A 19,346-nucleotide genomic window follows, 5' to 3' on the forward strand; every position below is an offset into this window, starting at 1 on the left:
CTCAAGGCACCCCAATGGTCCAGGTTTTAACTTTGTGTTTGCCCACAGGTGACTTAATTAGCATCTCAGTCAATTTGATTTAACCATCTGTGCTGAGCCATGGAAGTATCTAAAACCTGCCTTGAGGACCGCGTTTGAGAACATCTGGTGTAATGTGAGGATAATGCTGTAAAAGAGACGTCACCTTTTCTTTTTGTCACTGTCACATATGTGTTTGTTTCCTTTCCTGCTAGCTGTCAGGGCATGACAAGGTATGGATCTTAGAGTGCAAATGCTTTTTGGCATCTTTTGTAAACATTAACCACTTAATTCAGTCTGCTTTATAAGACCGGTTGGTATTTTTGCCTTGTACACCTTCCTCTAATCTACATTAATTTTCTAGCTATTTGTTCTACCACACTAACTGCTACCTCCTATTTTATTTCTTTACGTCCTGTTTCCACTGAGTGGCATGAGGCTGGTCACACTGCCAGATGATTGTAGATTTCTGCAGGTGACATCCGTCCCTGTCCTTTTTGTCTGAGCATAGATTCAAGCGGGAAATGATCTTTAAAATATTGATCCAAACTGTTTAGTGCGTCTTAAAAAAACATAGCGTAAAGCATCAAACTGAAGACCATAAATGGAGGCGTTATACGTTTAGTTATCTGTGTGATGGGTGGTACCTGCTCCTCTCATTGTGTTAAGATAAAAGACCTTCATGTGTATTTTTAGGGCCGTAATTTATTTAGCATGTTTAGTTGCATGATACTTGCAGTTAGTCTGTTTTAATGCATTAATGCATTAATGTGAGCCACTAAAAAGGGACAGCTATCAAACTTCTTTGTTCTTTTTCTCCATAATTTCCAACTTTATCGAACTCGGTATAAGAATTGCCTATAAACAGTGACCTTAATTTTCTGGTCATTAATAAGATTTAACTTTCATATGTTTCAGTTCCAAGGCTGTATTGTTTTTGTTTTACAATATCACAATATACTATGTAACAGTGCCGTAACTAGGCGAGTGCGGAGGGGGCACTGTACATAGCGCTGCAGGGTAGGGGTGCACTGTCGGTAGCACTTGTCAATTATCTGTTTTATTTACTTTCACTTGCAGCTTCGCCCCTTTTTGAAGCCCAGCATCTCCTGACCACCGCTGTCTCCTACCCTGACCCCTTCTGTTGCGAATACATATACAACATTCATGAACTCAACTTGAGATTTCTTTGTTATTCACTCACACTGTCCTTTATTAAATTTTAAGATGCTAACATACCTGGGATTCAAACCCATTGCCTGTGGCATTGCAATCAGACAATCTATTAATTGAGCTATCTGCCCTTGCATAGAAAGGTAGATGATTCTAAGCTAGAGAATTCTAACTATTTGAAGCTTACCTTGTACTTTGAAAAAATTATCAGCATTGCGGCTGAGCAGATCTCTGTAGTGTGTGGCTGCAAGAGATTGGATGTGTGGCTGCACAGTACATACATCTTATCAATTATATTGAAATGTTATTTAATAAAGGGTATTGTAACTGAATAACGTTCTCAAGTTAAGTGCATGAATGTGGTATAAAGAGTATTAATTTCCAAATCCATTTTCTTGCAGTGGTCTATAAATGTGTGTGTGGATGGCTTGCTGGATAGATAGATAAAATGTGTGAAGGGGCATCATAGCATGGGATTTCTCTGGGATCAAGCTTGGCATTCCCCTTACCCATGAGGCATGCGCCTTATTGCTTATTGTCCCTATTGGGAAAAATGGGGTGGGGTAGGGAGGGGGGGGGGGGGGGTACGCCAATTCTCTCTAGCACAGGGCACCAAAAAGTGTAGTTACGGCTCTGCTATGTAACATATTGGTCACTTAGGCTTGCACTGCCATCTTACTTGGACAAAAGTCACGTTTAGGTATTAGGAATTGAACTGGAACGTGGTCTAATGGGGTGTAATTCACTAATAGGTGAAGGTTCAACAATACAAGATAAGCCTTCTTACCAACAAAATGAAACCACATGTTATATATGAACACATAATTGCGATAAAACCATTACTTTAATATGAATTTAAATAAACATAGCATTCAACAATCAAAGATGTGATTTGCAGTTTAAAAATGATTAAAAGCCACTACGGTCAATATATTAATTACCAATAACTTGTATCCAGTGTAAGCAACCCCAAAGTGATTATGACAATGTTTCCCAGCTACTGTATAAGTGCTGTTGAAGATGATTAGAAACAGTGTTGCTATACTTTTGAACAATGTACTGTAAAAGTACATTTTAGTAAAATTTGTATAGATATTGTTGTCTAGTTATGCATGTAGTTGGAGTTCCATGGCAGCGCAAGGGTGATTTCAGAAACAGAAATCCAAATATTCATCAGGAACATGTTCTTCTGCCAAATAACTGCCACGTGGTGCTGTATTTGGATAGGTTTCTATGTAGTGGTATATTCTGTATACAGTCACAAAGAATTATAAAAGGCTCTCCGATTTTTTTATTTTTGAAGAGTGAATGGAGGAAAGGTAAATGTACGAATTACAATGACTGGATCAATTTATAGATATGGATTATTGCGATGAAGGTCAGAGTGTAGATAAAGGAAATGTAAAATGTTTTGGTTTCTTCTCTTCACGGGCAGGCATTCATCTTAGAGCCTAATGCACGGTCTATTCCTTAAGAGAAATATGTGGTGTGTTTATGAGCAGCACCCTTCTCTCCATTCACCTTCCAAAATGAAATGGGACGTTTTCTAAGCAGTGTTTAGGTTTATTCTGCTAACACCAGGCTTTGCTACAATATAAACTTTGTGTTTTTTTGTTTTTAATGTGTTTTGCTTTTAATGTTGATTCAGTCACCAGCTTAGCTGCACTAACAAATAAATCCATATATCTCTTGTGCTTCCTTACAGGTACAAACTGCTTCATCCAGAAGTTATGTGTCTTGTGGAGCTCCGCAGGGAGTGAGCAAGGATGAAGAGGGAGGACGCTACCATAATACAAAAAAGAGCAGTTTTCATGAGGTCTTCAATTTATCAGAAACAGAACGGCCTTTGCCAGGTAAATTTATTTCATATATGCTTAGAACCTGGATTTCCCGAATGCATTTGTTTCCTATATTTACCCTCTTACGCAGTCAGTGCAGTTCCAGAAATGAGTGTTTGCTTATAAAGCTCATGCACTTGAGTGAAGGTCTGGTACCAGATACAACGGTATATTTTGCAATAATTTATTACTATCTGAAGTACCCGGCAATGCCCGAGTTTAGTTTCCAGTTATCAATGAGTTGGATGTAACTGTCAACATTTTTAAAATAATTAGTTGTTTAGCAACTCTTCCAACACACCCATGCAGTGGCTGCCCAGTGTCTTTTGGGGTGTCACCAGTAGCCCTGATCCGCAGCTTTCCTTCCTGTTCAGTTTTATAATCCCTTTTTACATTGCGAGATGGGTTTAAAGTTTTCCATCTGTTACCAATGTTGCAATTCCAAGACTTGTGCATATACATCCTTTTTGGTCTTGCCATCTCCATTTCTGTCAATTATTTTAGGTAATTGCTTTGATTATATCAGTCACTTATTTCAGTTCATTGAATTATGGTTATTTCTGTCACTTATTACAGTTCATTAAAGTTTTCATACAAATCCACCCAGTGGAAGGCCCAGAACGCTCCCTCAGTCAAAGTTCTTCCCAGCGTACACAAACGGGAGGTCCGACTGGGACTCCATCTCCCTAGTATGTCTACTGGAATCCAATGTTAACTCTGTCTCTTTCTTCCAAATCCATCCAATAGAAGGGCCAGAACAGGCACCCTGGGTCACAATTTTTCCCGTGAGGTCCGACTGGGACCTTTAACCCCCCTAAAACCTGGCCAGGTTCCAACTTGACCACCTCGCATTGGTTTCATTCCAATCAGTGCAGGGGTGTCCAAATGCATAATCGGACAGACAGACAGTTATATAAAATTATATATACAGTCCAATTCTCAAAAGGGGTGGATTTATTTTTAGTTTAAACCCTGCCAGTATTGTAAGTTGAATAATGAAGGGTATGTGTCCCAAGTTTGGTCCAGATCCATCATGCCATGTAGGAGCTTATAAAGAAAGAAAGAAAGAAAGAAAGAACATACATACAGTACATACACGCATACATATTTATATATATATATATATATATATATATATATATTGCACAAAATGGAAAGCTGCTCAATCAGATTGTGATGTCACTCAGGTGCTAAAAGGGAGGGGTAATTCTGTGTAAGAAAAAACAATTTGTGTTCCCTAATGCACACTGAGTCCCTAATACTAGGTACGGGTCCCCCAGTGACGGAGAAGCCTTGTCGATCGGCCTGGGGGCTTAACCCTATATCTGCAGATATACGCAACTAAGATCTCTGTATTATCTGACTATTATGTAGTATTATTACTCACTCAGTGTGCATTAGGGAACACAAATTGATTTTTCTTATATATATATAATATAATATAATATTATATATATATATATATATATATATATATATATATATATTGCATATATCATGTAGTTAGACTGTCTGTCTTTCCTAGTCATTCATACTGGTACAATAGTAGTATACCCATCTTTATGCAAATAGCTTAGTATGAATTAGTTATATATTTGTTTGTACAGTGTACAATATGTGCACTAATGACTGCATGCGGCACTGTTGGCTGTGTGCAGACATTTGTGCACATATTGTACATATATTTTGGACAAGTACCAGTCTCTGTTACTTGCATTATTTATCCTGACTACTAGAGAGAGACCCCTGGTCTGAGTGTTCCACCACAAGGAAATACAGACTGAACAGCTGTAACACTGACACTAATATTCAGCAGTCTGTGCTTTATTATACTCTTGGTCTGTCAAGTGTTGGAAAAGGAGCATGGTCTATGATCCCTAGTTTTACAGTTTTTGAAGTAGTTAATTTGGTGTAAGCAGTACGCCGTGGACATACTAAAAATAAATGATACTTTCTATAAATGATTGTATCTAACATACAATGACGTAACTCTAGTAATCTAAACGCTTAAATGGCTTGTGACATAGACAACTGGGACACCTGTGTTTTTATCTTGCTTTATTTTTTTTGTAAGACAACAATTCTATGCAAATCAAATGCAAGTATCTCTTCACACAATTATTTATTTATTACCAGTTACTTATATAGCGCACTCATATTCCGCAGCGCTTTACAGAGAATATTTGTCCATTCACATCAGTCCCTACCCCAGTGGAGCTTACAATCTATATTCCCTACCACATGTACACACAGACACATTCACTTTAGGGTTAATTTTTGTTGGGATCCAATTAACTTACCAGTATATTTTTGGATTGTGGGAGGAAACCGGAGTACCCGGAGAAAACCCACGCAAGTACGGGGAGAATATACAAACTCCGCACAGTTAGGGCCATGGTGGGAATCTAACCTATGACCTCAGTGCTGTGAGACAGAAATGCTAACCATTGCACCATCCGTACCGCCAATGAATACTTATCCGTACACAATGAATACTTATCAAAAGTTAAGGAAATCCCAATTTAAAATTTAGATTTCCAAGTGCAACAACTGGGCCCATGGGAGCTGCAGAATGCAAAGCAAACACTATTGTAACATCTTTTGTTTCTTCCTCTGACTGTTCCTTGTAGCTTGTGACACTGGTTGGCGTTGCTGCTTAATTAACAGAGATCGGAAAATGCCTACAGACTACATCCGAAATGGTGTGCTTTATGTTACAGAAAAGTAAGAAGTGCTCCCTCTTGTCTGTCTTTTTTTTATCATTGAAGAACATGCTTTCAGCTGATTAGCGATTACAATGCATAGCAATAGTTGTATATATCTTATTCAGCTGTCTGACTATTCTTCCTGATTTCATGCCTCACCTGACGATTAATATGCTATTCCAGGGTCATTTATAAAACAAAGTCGGCTGCCTTACACTTTTAAGGCTGATTAATTTGCTCAGTGCTGCAGAATGAATGATAAGGTTTAAGGGGTGTATTCAATAGCTGTCAGAAAGACGGCAGCTTCCGACAGATTTCAGTCAGAAGGGGTTCCGACCTTTTCAATATGGGCTGTTTTTTTCCGACAAGTCTGGAATTTCCAACTTGCCGGAAACCACACGGATCGGCGGAATAGCCGCTGATCCACATACTTCTGTCTGAAACGGGGCCAAATCCGCCAGGTTTTTGTCCCGTTTCCGACAAGCTCAATCCGATTAAAAAAAGTCTGCTTGAGGCGAGGAGGCGGAGGAGTGGTGCGGCGGGCTATGGGGAGCGGGGCAGGCAGTTACCTTAAGACGGGCGTTCTCCGGCCAGGCACCTCTCCCTGCAGCGCTCCCCGGCCGGCATTGGGATACACGACTGAGTACCGTGATGTGCGGCTCCCTCCAGCAGCTCCCTGTGATCTCACACACGGGGAGCTGCTGACAGCAGCTGCACGGACACCGGCCAAATCCGACAGTCGGATTTGGGCACTCTATTGAATAGGGCTGTCGGATCCATTCCGACAAATGCATGTCGGAATGGATCTGACTCTAATTGAGTATACCCCTAAGTGTCAGCTAGGATTCACTGAAACAATTGCAAAGTTATTTATTAAAAGCGTTTAGCGGTATCTAATGCTCTGTTTATCACAATTACTTTTTCAGCTATTTATGTTTTGAAAGTTCTAAGTCTGGCTCTTCAAAGAGGAACAAAGTCATAAAACTAACAGATATAACAGACGTTCAGAAGGTATTTGTATAGCGGTTTCTATTTTTTGTACATTAATGTCTCAAATTTATCTTGTGTGAAAGTGTGTGTGATTTGTAGTATGTCTTTATTACTGCATTCTATCCAAGGTTTTCTCCACTGTTAGTTTCCGGCATTGCTTTTTTACGTTAGGGGGGATGGATTGCAGTTCCAAGTACATGTGGTTTAATGTTCATACTTTACACACTAGCTAGTACGATCTCTGCCTTTAACACCAGTGTTTCTGCTGACATGGTATGTCTTCTTTTTTTCATGTCGGTTTGTCCTGTATGAGATGCCTGATTATGGTTTAAATCAGGCATCTCAGGAGGGTGTGGATACTGTCAGAATATTGCATTAAGTTGAAATGCTGTTACTACAGTGCCACTGTAGAATATATAACGATAATGATCTAAATATTAATAGCACTATATTATTCATATTTGTAGTAGTAATAATAATATTATTTTTATTTAATTTTTTGCAGTATAAGGTTCTCTCAGTTCTCCCAGGATCAGGAATGGGCATTGCAGTTTCAACTCCTGCTACACAAAAGGTATGCATCATGTTTCTCTTATATTGACACAAAACATTTTATAGTTCCCCTTTTGTTGCACCTGGAATTTTATTATGTAACTTTTATATATACTGAGGTTATACACATGGACATAGCCACCACTGTCCACTAAAGTATTACACATTTTTATCTTATTTGGGACCACAAGTGAATTGAGTATTTTCTCCGGCAGGGTCCACAGGTTATCCACAGGATAACAATGGGATATGATGGAGCGACAGCGGATTGGCACCAAACGATCACAAGCTTTCAGTCCTCCCAGGATGTAATGGGCCCGTCCATATATCCCCAGCCCTTGGCTCAGGCAAATCCGTTTTTTGTTTGGTGCGGCAGGAGCCGGACCATGGTCACAGGGCTGCTGTTCTTGGCAGCCCTAAGCTTTCTTGTTTTATTTTTATAGTCTTACTATGTTTTTGAGCGTTCTTTCTTAACAGCGTCGTGGAAAGAGTCGCTCCCACAACTCTCCGCCGGGTCGCAACAAGGCTTACCCATGTGTACAGTGCTGTCTCGATGGGCGTCTGTGTCTGATATACTAGCAGGTCCAGCAGACGTTACCAGGCTGTGGCCGGAGCACGGGGAGAAGGTAAGGCATCGGTTCCACGTTGTCGGGGAATACGGACACACTCCGCACTCTATTGGGAAGAGACTACCAAACAGTCGCCGACGTGCTGCCACCACTGGTGCTCCAGCGCTAGGCCTTAGGGATCATAAGGCACCAGGATTAGTATGAGGCTGCAATCCCTAGGGTTGATGTTAGCGGTGGGGGGTTAGACGCTCTCCTGGTCGCCCCTCCCCCCAGTTCATGACCAGTTTCCACAAGTCTCCCGCCATGAACTATTGCTTCACTTCCGTCTCAGACGCTACCACGAGGGGTCTCGGTTGCAGCATAAGGCCACTGCCTCTATGTTCACTAAGCGCTACCGCGAGGAGACCCCGTCGCAGTACAGGCATCTGTAATACCGGTGCGTCTGTATGCACAGTTCGTCTGTGTCCACTTAGATTTCCCGGAGCGGCAGTGTACACTAGTAGCGTCTGGATTCACTCAGCGTTCGCTAACGTATTGATCGATCTTGGAAGTGAGGTTAGTCTCCCTGTATCCCACTCTACTGAGTACGGGTTATACAGCACTACATTTCTATCTACTTTTGTTAGTATGAATAGATAACTTTAGTGCCTATTGCATACGAGTCTGTGTACATTACTGTGGTTTTCTTCGCATTGCGTCTGAATACTTTAAGATCTGTATAAAACAGAATTCAGTAATATGTACTCCTACATACTTTACAATGTGTTTGTGGTTGATTGTGCTCATATTACTAATATATACTGTGACTGACTGCTAGTGTGATTGCTGACTTTATTTTATGTTTGTCAGTTGCTTCTTTTGGTCCTCAATGCTGGTGCATGGGTAGGGTCAGATTGATATCACTTTAGAAGGTTAAAGTGATTACAGTCACAAATTGTATAGTACACTGTTAAAGTGCTTTATCATGTCTAAGAGCTGCAAAGGTGACGAGGGTACACTCCCAGTAACACGAACACTCATATCATGTTTGACTTGCAAAACTGTATTATCCTCTCAGGATCTGGTACAGGATGGTTTATGTGCAAATTGTTTTGCGTTTCAGCAGATTACAAGGCAGATCCCTGTTCAACGTCAGGTACAGATAGATCTACCTTGGGCGATGTTAGCACAGACCTTGTCCAGTATAGCTGAACGGGTAATTCCTACAGCTTCGCTACCAGGAATAGGGTACACTAATAACCCATACATGCAGCTCCCTACCTACGGTATACCATTTCCCTTACCAGCTTCTCCAAAGAGACAAGCTGATAAACCAAGTGTAAGTAAACCGTCAACTTCACAGGTTACACAGTATGATTCATCGGACGATGAAAGCTCTATATACTCTACTTCGGCATACAAAGAACAAGTAGAAGGTCTCAGCTCAGTGGATATAGCTGAGTTAATTAGAACAATAAAAGCCATTCTATCCTTAGAGGATTCAGCAGAGCCTGTGTTAAAAGTCAAGGCACCTGTATTTAAACGGCCCAAAGTAGGTAAGACTGAGTTTCCAGGGTCAGACCAGCTAACGGAAATCATGGAGGAGGCTTGGGCTACACCCAGTAAAAAATATAGAATTCCCAAAAAAATGGGATCCCAATTATCCTTTTCCAGCTGGGGACTGTTTAAAATGGGAAATGGCTCCCAAAGTAGATACGCATGTCATTGGATGAGGTCACGGATAGAAGAGTCGATGGTTTTCTGAAAACCATATTTGCTCTGTCTGGGGCAGTCATAAGGCCAGCCATGGCTTCAGCTTGGATGGCAAAAGCAGTTGCTGCCTGGATAGAGGTACTGGAAGACGGTCTTTCAGCACCTTCAAGGGAGCAAGAACCCTATATAGCTCACATAAAATAGGCTGCAATATTCTTGGAAGAAGCAGCATTAGATATGGGCACTATCGCTTCCAGGGCATCAGCTTCAACAATAGTTGCTCGCATAGCAGTTTGGTTACGTACATAGAAAGCTGATTCAGAATCTAAAAAGGTTCCGGAATCTTTGCATTTTACGTGAAGTATTCTGTTTGGTAAAGAACTGACCGATATTCTGGAGTCAGAAGCAGACTCCAAAAAGGTAAAATTTCCTTCCACATATAACCCCAAACGTAGGGGTCCCGCTTTTCGGCCATTTGGGTCACAAGGAAAAGGGGATCGTAAGCAGCCCCTATATAATAAATTTGCTAAGGCAAAAAAGCAAAGGGCTACCAGAACGCCAGCATCCAAACCAGAGAATAAGCCATCAGCCTGATGGTGCGGGCTTCCTCCTGGGGAACCCCATGGTAGGGGGCTGACTTGTTCAGTTTGCACAGATATGGCAGCAGTCTACAACAGATGCCTGGGTGCAAGAAGTGGTATCTCTAGGTTATGTTTTTCCCTTCAAGAAGCATCCTCCTCGAAGGTTCTTCTGCACCAGCCCATCTCGGGTAGAGATGAAGGCCAGAGCTTTGCAAGAAGCAGTTCAGAAATTGCTTCAGTCAGGAGTAAACATTCCAGTACCCCCTGCACAACGGGGACAGAGGTTTTACTCCAATCTGTTTTTGGTTCAGAAGCCAAATGGGTCATTCCGGCCAATTCTCAATCTCAAAATGCTGAACAAATACATTTAAGTCCCACGGTTTCACATGGAGACATTACGCTCCATAGTTCTGGCCATGGAACCAGGGGATTATATGGTATCCCTGGATATTCAGGTTGATTACCTACATGTTCCTATAGCACTGTCCCATCAGTGCTATCTCAGGTTCGCTATCCTCCAGCAGCATTTTCAGTTCCAGGCCTTACTGTTTGGGTTAGCTAAGGCACCCAGAGTATTTACCATAATCATGGTGGTTATGGTAGCTTATCTTCGCAAGCAGGGGATAAGAATTTTTCCATACCTCGACAACCTGTTAATTCTAGCACAATCACAGGACTTGCTCTTGGACCATCTCCAACAGACAATAACATGTCTGCAGAGGCACGGATGGCTCATAAATTGGGCAAAATCGTCTCTAGTTCCATCACAACGGATGACTCACTTGGGGGCTGTACTGGATTCAAGGCTGCAGAAAATATTTTTACCTCGGGAAAAGATAGCCAAGGTACAGTCAAGGACTCAGGAGGAGTTTCACAGTCAAATCATATTAATCCACGCAGCGATGCGACTGATGGGTTTGTTGGTGTCAACATTCGACATGGTGAAGTATGCACAATTCCACTCAAGACCTCTGCAGCGTCTGATTCTTGCCAGATGGAATGGAATACATCAGACAATAAAGAAACAGACTATGGTACTTTCACAACAAGGTAAGAAAGTCATTAGCCTGGTGGCTACAAACATCCCATCTAGACAAAGGGAGACCCTTTTGGATATCAGATTGGGAGATCCTGACAACAGATGCCAGTCTTCAGGGCTGGGGAGCAGTGTCCGGAAGATTATGGTTCCAGGGACAATGGACCACAGAAGAAAGTCGCCTGCCAATAAATCTGTTAGAACTTTGGGCCGTATACATGGCACTGATTCAGGCAAAGTGCACTCTTCAAGGAAGACCAGTCCAGATCCGCTCGGACAATGTAACGTCGGTAGCATACCTCAACCATAAGGGAGGAACGCGCAGTCAAACAGCAATGAAGGAGTTAAGTCGCATACTAAAATGGGCAGAATTCCATCTTCCAGCATTGGGGGTAATTCACAGCAGAAAGTTTGTTAGCAATCGGGCAAAACCATGTGCACTGCACGAGGGACAGATATAACATGTGCAGAGAGAGTTAGATTTGGGTGGGGTGTATTCAAACTGAAATCTAAATTGCAGTGTAAAAATAAAGCAGCCAGTATTTACCCTGCACAGAAACAAAATAACCCACACAAATCTAACTCTTTCTGCAAATGTTATATCTGCCCCCCCTGCAGTGCACATGGTTTTGCTCAATTGCTAACAAACTTTCTGCTGCGATCAACTCAGAATTACCCCCATTGTCCGAAGTATTCTTTCCGGGAGTCCTAAACTGGGAAGCGGACTTTCTCAGTCGACACGCCATTCAGGCAAGCGAATGGGCTCTACACCCGGAAGTCTTTCAGACTCTGGTAGACAAGTGGGGTTTGCCAGAGAGAGATCTCATGGTGTCCCATCTGAACAACAAAGTACCCGTATACGGGTCAAGAACAAAGGATCTGGGAGCAATCTTTGTGGATGCCCTGTCAGTGAAATGGGACCTTCATCTGGGGAGTATCTGTTTCCTCCGATCATCCTGCTATCCAGGGTGGTGAGGAAGAAAAAGAAGCAAAAGGTGCAGTGATTCTAATAGCTTCGGCTTGGCCCAGAAGGCATTGGTACACAGATCTGCAGAGAATGTCGATGGATGCTCCACTTCTGCTTTCTCAACGTCCAGATCTACTAATGCAGGGTCCTTGTTATCACAGGCATCTGGATCGACTATCTTTGACCGCGTGGCTCTTGAAACCTCTATCCTGAAGTCAAGAGGATTCTCACAACAGGTAATTCAAACAATGCTCAGAGCAAGGAAACCCTCCTCAGCTCGCATTTATCACCGAATATGGCAGACCTATATTCATTGGTGCAGTGAAAGAAATATGGACCCGAAATCTCCAAATTTCTAGGGTCTTAGATTTCCTTCAGGCGGGAATGGATAAACGTTTTGAAGGTGGCTTCCTTGAGAGTACAAGTATCAGCATTGACTGTATGGTTCCAAAAGAAAATTGCCAATTTACAGGATGTGTGTACTTTCTTCCAGGGAATGCTGCGCATTCAACCCCCTTTTGTTCCTCCTACAGTGCCTTGGGACTTAAATTTAGTCCTGAAAACCCTTCAAGTTGCTCCATTTGAACCACTTAAGAAAGTGGATCTTAAATGGTTGACAGCTAAAGTTCTCTTTCTACTAACTATGGCATCAGCTAGAAGAGTGTCGGATTTAGGAGCGCTGTCATGTCGTTCTCCTTTTCTGATTTTTTTTATCCAGATAAAGCAGTTCTTAGAACTAGGTCTGGGTATCTTCCTATGGTGGTGTCTAAATTCCACCTTAATGAAGAAATTGTAGTCCCGGCTTTTCAGGTATTGGGTGTTTCTGCGAGAGATGCGTCGCTGGACGTAGTCCGGGCATTAAGGATTTACGTGGATCGTACCAGTGCCATCAGAAAGACAGATTCTCTCTTCATTCTCTACGGATTTCACAAGAGAGGATGGCCTGCTACTAAACAGACGCTGGCAAGATGGCTTCGAATGACTATTTCAGAAGCATATCCTCGAGCTGATCTCCCTGTTCCGGGTAATGTCTCTGCTCACTCTACTCGTAAGGTAGGTCCTTCATGGGCAGCACAAAATGGTGCTTCAGCAGAACAGATATGTAAGGCAGCCACATGGTCTTCAATTAACACATTCATTAGACATTGGGGGTCATTCTGAGTTGATCGCTAGCTGCAGTTCGCAGCACAGCGATCAGGCTAAAAAAACGGCTGTTCTGCGCATGCGGCGCAATGCGCACATCGTACAAGCACAATGAACTATGTAGTTTTGCACAGGGTCTAGCGAAGCAATTCAGCAGCACTGGTGACCGCAGTGTGATTGACATGAAGTGGGCGTTTCCTGGTGTCAACTGACCGTTTTCAGGGAGAGTTCGGAAAAACGCAGGTGTGCCAGGAAAAACGCAGGCGTGGCTGGGCGGACGCTGGGCGGGTTTGTGACGTCAAAACACGAACTGAATAGTCTGAAGTGATCGCAAGCGCTGAGTAGGTTTTGAGCTACTCTGAAATTGGACAAAAAAAACTTTGTAGCCGCTCTGCAATCCTTTTGTTCGCTCTTCTGCTAAGCTAAAATACACTCCCGGTGGGCGGCAGCATAGCGTTTGCACGGCTGCTAAAAACTGCTAGCGAGCGATCAACTCTGAATGACCACCCTTATGCCTTGGATAAATTTGCCTCTCATGACTCTGAATTCGGGCGCAAGGTTCTCATGTCCAGTCAGGAGCGTCCCCACCACTAAATTGCTTTGGGAAATCCCATTGTTATCCTGTTGATAACCTGTGGACCCTGCCGGAGAAATATACGTTATGGTAAGAACTTACCGTTGATAACTGTATTTCTCTTAAGTCCACAGGTTCCACAGGGATCCCACCCTGACGCACCTGATTTGAGGATCTTTCTACTCGCTAAACCTTTTCCTTCTTGTACGGAAGGGTGTGCATGTGTGTTCTTCTCGCCGGATTAAGGCTCTACATGATGCTCCTGCCTAAATGCTTTGGAATACAACTGATTTACCTGAGCCAGTGGGCGGGGATATATGGACGGGCCCGTTGCATCCTGGGAGGACTGAAAGCTTGTGATCGTTTGGTGCCATTCCGCTGTCGCTCCATCATATCACATTGTTATCCTGTGGAACCTGTGGATTTAGGAGAAATACCGTTATCAATGGTAAATTCTTACCATAACGTATATTTTCTGCCATTGGAGACTTGTAAGGGGTTACCTGAGCCATGTACACTTCTTCCTCTAGTCAGAATAGTTTATTCCAGCGTTTTTCAATACAGAGAACACAGGTATCTCCAGTGGCAACTGGAGGCTAAACCTATCCAGTTGTCAATTAAGTAAGGGTCTACGAAAGCTGAGCTCCCAAGTACTGTTTTTTGTGTGTAGGAATCTCCCCAGGGGAGACTACCTCTGCACCTCCCTGGCCTAAGCCCCAATAGGGAAATGTTTAGTAAGGTTACATTGGGCATGATGATGTACTAAGCTGTAAAATGCGGTCAAAGCTCATAACTTTTTTCTTTTTTTTATCAGAGGCTTGCTGCATTCCCCATATGTATCAAGCTCTGGAAAACCATACTTTCTAGAGCTTGTGGCTGATGATGGTGCTGCCTGTAGAAGCCTATGGGATTCGTTTTGCGGAAATTCCCGGAGAGAGTGATCCGAAAGTTTACACTCCGCTTCCCACGTGGCTTGCATGTGTAATAGGGCTAATGAACCCACAAGTCCTAACATTTCGAGGGACATCCGTTATCTATAAAGCTGTCCCGAGCATAATTATGCATGCATATGGCATTAATAATGCTGGTATGCATGCAATAAGTGATGGATCTATGCAATAAATAATACATCCCGCCCATTATGAGCACTGGTTAGAGAATGCGGAGCCAGGGAATGAACACAACTATTCCTGGTCACCTCAATGCCCCAACCCCACTCCCTCCCCCTGTGACTGTAGACTGTTTATAAATGTCTTCTATCTGTCATGGGCGATAACGTCATGTCACTGAAACAGATTTGGGTTAGATGCCACTGCTTGTGGTGGGCGTGCTTGGCCGGCTGTATTGCTGCTCATCTTGAACGTCTGTCCTGCGGTTATCAAAGGCGGTTCACTAAACCCAAAGCTGTTTCTGTGACATCACATTCTCACCATACAACTCAACAAGTTAGCAATGAATTTCAGCAGCTGATGTCCTGTTTAGAGGCAGAAATCTGATCACACTACTCACCTCAATGTGTGACCATGTTTCTGCCAGCCCTGCCACCTTACAACTGCTATTGTAACAGTATGACTGATATGAGTCTAAAGACTGTGGGAAGCAGTGGTCTACCTGCTCTGGCCTTTCGGGGAAATAGAATGGATTAGAGAACATTACACATGTGAGAGGACTTTTTACCTTATTTATTGAAGTACCCTCGTAGTTTAGAGGATGCAACAGCCATTTATTGGGAAAAAAATATTGGTTATAAATTATCAGTTGACAAAAAAAATCACTTGAATAATACAGCAATTGCTTAGGCAACACATTACTGAACAATGGTTTGTCAGCTTCTACTTTAAGACCTCTTTGCCATCTGGACCTCGCCCAATTTGACTTTTGGTTGTGGGATTTTTGATGAATCAGGTGTTTCAGGAAGACCTGAAAGAGTGCCCTAGATGTGATGTGTCTTTAGATAGCTATTCCACCAGACATGTTGTTATCTTTTATAGAGAATGCTGTTCTGCAAATGAAAGCTGTTCATGAACACAACAGAGGACACATTAAACAAGCGTTTCACTATTCATGTTATTTTTATCACCACCTGATGACAAAATTTATAATTAAGATTTTTTAATTTTTTCAATAAGTGGCCATTTGGTCCACATGAACATTTCTGGGTTGTTTTACATCTCTGAAATGTTTTAATAACATGCTCTCCCCTTGCCAGAACCCTGGGTACTGATCATACAGATTTGTCCTCCTACCTCGTGTACTATTCTTGTAGTCACACCAGACCTCCCTTCTCTGGGTATCAGGTCCCTTATGTCTCAGCTTGTGCCAAGCGTCATTTACTGTATTATTTACTTAAATGTGTGTCTTATTCGCGATGCGGCAAAACAGCTATCTCAGACTGCACTGATTAATTGGATATGTGACAGTTGTCTGGATCTGTATACAAAGTGCCATGATGCAGCGTCACGATTAATCAGTTCAGTCTTGTAAAGTGGTTTTGTCGCATTACAATGCGATTTAAGGTGCACATTTGAGCAAAGATTACACTCTGCTGCTCGGTGTGGCTCACTCCCGCCAGGCGTCTTTGTCTGCATGACATATTGGGGCTAGGTGTATGAGGACACATCTGTAGCAGCTCCATTTAAGTTATGTTTCCACTGTAATATGATATTTGGGTGTGTACACTGCAAGATTTTGAAAAAACATGGAATAAATTACTTAAAACCTATGCTACAGTTTTTCCTTTTAGAAATGAATGTTCTCATTTTCTATTTGCTTACTAATCTCACACAAATGTTTGCTTCTTTTGTAGCCACTAATCTTTGGTGCCATGGTACATAGAGATGAAGCATTTGAGACCATCTTCAGCCAGTATATCAAAATTACATCTGCAGTAGCGATCAGTGACACCTAGGATAATTATTCATCTTTCGTCCCAGCTTTACAACATCATTTTGCCTTCCACTTCTTTAGTCTATTTTGCAATAATTTTACTGAATAGAGGGTTATATTTTTCTGTTACAGAAAGCGATTGGTTTGTTTTATATATCTGTCTGTTATTTTTAAGCATCAGTCCTCCCATTTTTTAAAACGGAAAATACAGATGAAACAGTGATTCATCTTTGTGAATCCATCCAGCGCTGCCCTCAACATATATTTATTATTTTTATATATATTTTTTTTTTAATGTATGTTGAAAATCAAGAGCTCTTAGTTTTCAGTCCAGAAACATGATAAAATCGTGCAGTTTTGATGTTTTTGAAACTTGTTACATAGGGCAGCAGGACACTTTATTTTTAAGTGAGATGCGCAAAGTGTTTAACCTTAATTATCCCCTAAAGTGAACTGCCAAATAATTAACTGCACTTTTTTTTTTTTTTATATATATATATATATATATATATATATATATGTAATTTGTTTCTGAATACTAATGAAGTATAAAGGCTCTGGAAGCTATTCTGCTTAGAAATAAAGCTTAAAAATCATGGGTCTAAATACAGAGGTAGCAGCTGAGGATGCTTATCTGGGTCCCTCAGCTGCTGGGCAAGGTGTATGTGCCACACCTGCAGCTCCAGGCCCTGTACCACACTGCCATCTCCCTTGGGCATTGCGCCCAGCAGAGAATAGTACGGTGTCTGAAGTCAGCAGGGAGGTTAATGAGCCTTGTGGCCACTGACTCAATAAGCACTGCACGTGATAGCCGGTGTTCTAGTTCTCCAGAGAGGCATTTGCTCTCAGGAAATGAACTCTGATGTTAATTTCCTCTCTGAGCATTAAGTGTACAGCATATTAGAAAGGGGTGGAAAGAAGAGTTTACGTCCCTGGTGTCCTTGGTGGCCCATTCAAAATTTTGCCATGGATGCCTCTAATTCCTAGTTGACCCCCCCCCCCCCCCCTCCCCACAACCCCTCCTATTTTAAAAACATTACTGCTGCATCTTAACTTAATGAGTGACCTTGTGAACCAGTAGTTAAAGCAGTGGTAAGCATGCTGTTACACAGTTTGTATTTAGAGTGCCTGACTAGATATTGATTATTAAAATCTATTGTGCAGGTAACCTGACATACGGTTAAGGCCAGTATTACTAGTACTTAGTTTTGGCAAATGAGTACAGAAAAATCAAATGAAGAACTTATATAATTTATACAGCGCACTTTGCTGTTTGACGTTACCAGCACTGACAGAACCATTCACTTCCACTAAGACAAGCCAATCCGTGCAAAATATTTTGTAGCCTGAATGGCATAAACAGTTTCAATAACGTTTGTGCTGGCACTGCCCTGTTTAATATACTTTAGCCGGATATTTTATTTCAGCATCTCTACTGCCAGGTCTCTAGTGTGAGACACTCACTAAAATATAGGTCATACTCGCCAATTACCAAATTTCCAGGTGCAAAAGAGGTTTGAGTTCCACTGCTCTAATAAGGTTAAAGGGGTTTTATATGTTTTTAGATTTGGAGGAGTTTCCACTATCCCCTCCTTCCTCCAGGCCCATGCACAGGTGGGAGATCTTCCTCTTGGATCACCACCATTTACAAAATGCAGCTCTTTATTATCATCTGTGCTCGCATTGTGGTTAGATACTGCTAAAAATGACTCCTCATTGGCACTGTCACGCTTAGCACTAGATTTCATATAGTTATCCTTTTTCCCAATACATGCCTGCACAGTTTAATAAAGTATTTTCATTGTCCTTTCAATTATGCAGACAGTATATGAAAGCTTCCACCTTCACTTGAAATTGATAAGCATCTTGATTTACACTGATAAATGTGCTGTAATGGTGTATCCGATATGCATTACATGAACGTTTAAAATATATTGATCTCTTTTATACTATTCATTGTCCGGCTGGAGCCAGTACCTTGTATATCTGCATATTACTGAGGTCTCGGACTAAAGGTTCCACATATGTTGGTAACTTTATGCAACCTTGTCAGCCTTTTTAGTGTGATTAATGCTGCTTTAAGCCAACAAATAGCATAATGTTCTATTATTTCAGTCTTTGATTCCAGAGGACAAAAAAGTCAAACTGTTGCAATATGTACAAGGTTATCATGCACATAAGTAGTCATGGCAGCAGATCTGTAGCCACCCTTCAAGGAATATTGGGGGTAATTCCAAGTTGATCGCAGCAGGAAATTTTTTAGCAGTTTGGCAAAACCATGTGCACTGCAGGGGGGGCAGATATAACATGTGCAGAGAGAGAGAGATTTGGGTGTGGTGAGTTCAATCTGCAATCTAAATTGCAGTGTAAAAATAAAGCAGCCAGTATTTACCCTGCACAGAAACAAAATTACCCACCCAAATATAACTCTCTCTGCAAATGTTATATCTGCCCCCCCCTGCAGTGCAAATGGTTTTGCCCAACTGCTAAAAAATATCCTGCTGCGATCAACTTGGAATTACCCCCATTGTTACAAGCATTGTGCTCGCCGTCGAAAGGCTTATACTGTACAGTGATCACCCGAGCAGTTGTTTTCTTCTAGCAGTTGTTACAGCTGCTAAG

General features: G+C 41.9%; 1 protein-coding gene across 3 annotated transcripts in view; it reads left to right on the top strand.

Moving 5' to 3' along the window:
• GRAMD4 (GRAM domain containing 4) overlaps positions 1–19,006 on the top strand; it is a 349,985-nt gene extending 330,979 nt beyond the window's left edge. Inside the window, exons 15-20 of one of the 3 annotated variants that reach the window (XM_063927113.1) lie at positions 234–251; positions 2,897–3,044; positions 5,660–5,753; positions 6,661–6,745; positions 7,230–7,298; positions 16,645–19,006. In XM_063927113.1, coding sequence (XP_063783183.1) covers positions 234–251; positions 2,897–3,044; positions 5,660–5,753; positions 6,661–6,745; positions 7,230–7,298; positions 16,645–16,746 — 516 coding nt within the window. In that variant the 3' untranslated portion in view covers positions 16,747–19,006. Of the gene's footprint in view, positions 1–233; positions 252–2,896; positions 3,045–5,659; positions 5,754–6,660; positions 6,746–7,229; positions 7,299–14,652; positions 16,563–16,644 lie in introns of those variants that run through there. The other 2 variants (XM_063927115.1, XM_063927114.1) reach the window with 2 other exon arrangements.
• Positions 19,007–19,346: the final 340 nt, after the last annotated feature.

The sequence above is a fragment of the Pseudophryne corroboree genome, chromosome 6 (genome assembly GCF_028390025.1).
Source record: "Pseudophryne corroboree isolate aPseCor3 chromosome 6, aPseCor3.hap2, whole genome shotgun sequence".
Classification (NCBI taxonomy): domain Eukaryota; kingdom Metazoa; phylum Chordata; class Amphibia; order Anura; family Myobatrachidae; genus Pseudophryne; species Pseudophryne corroboree.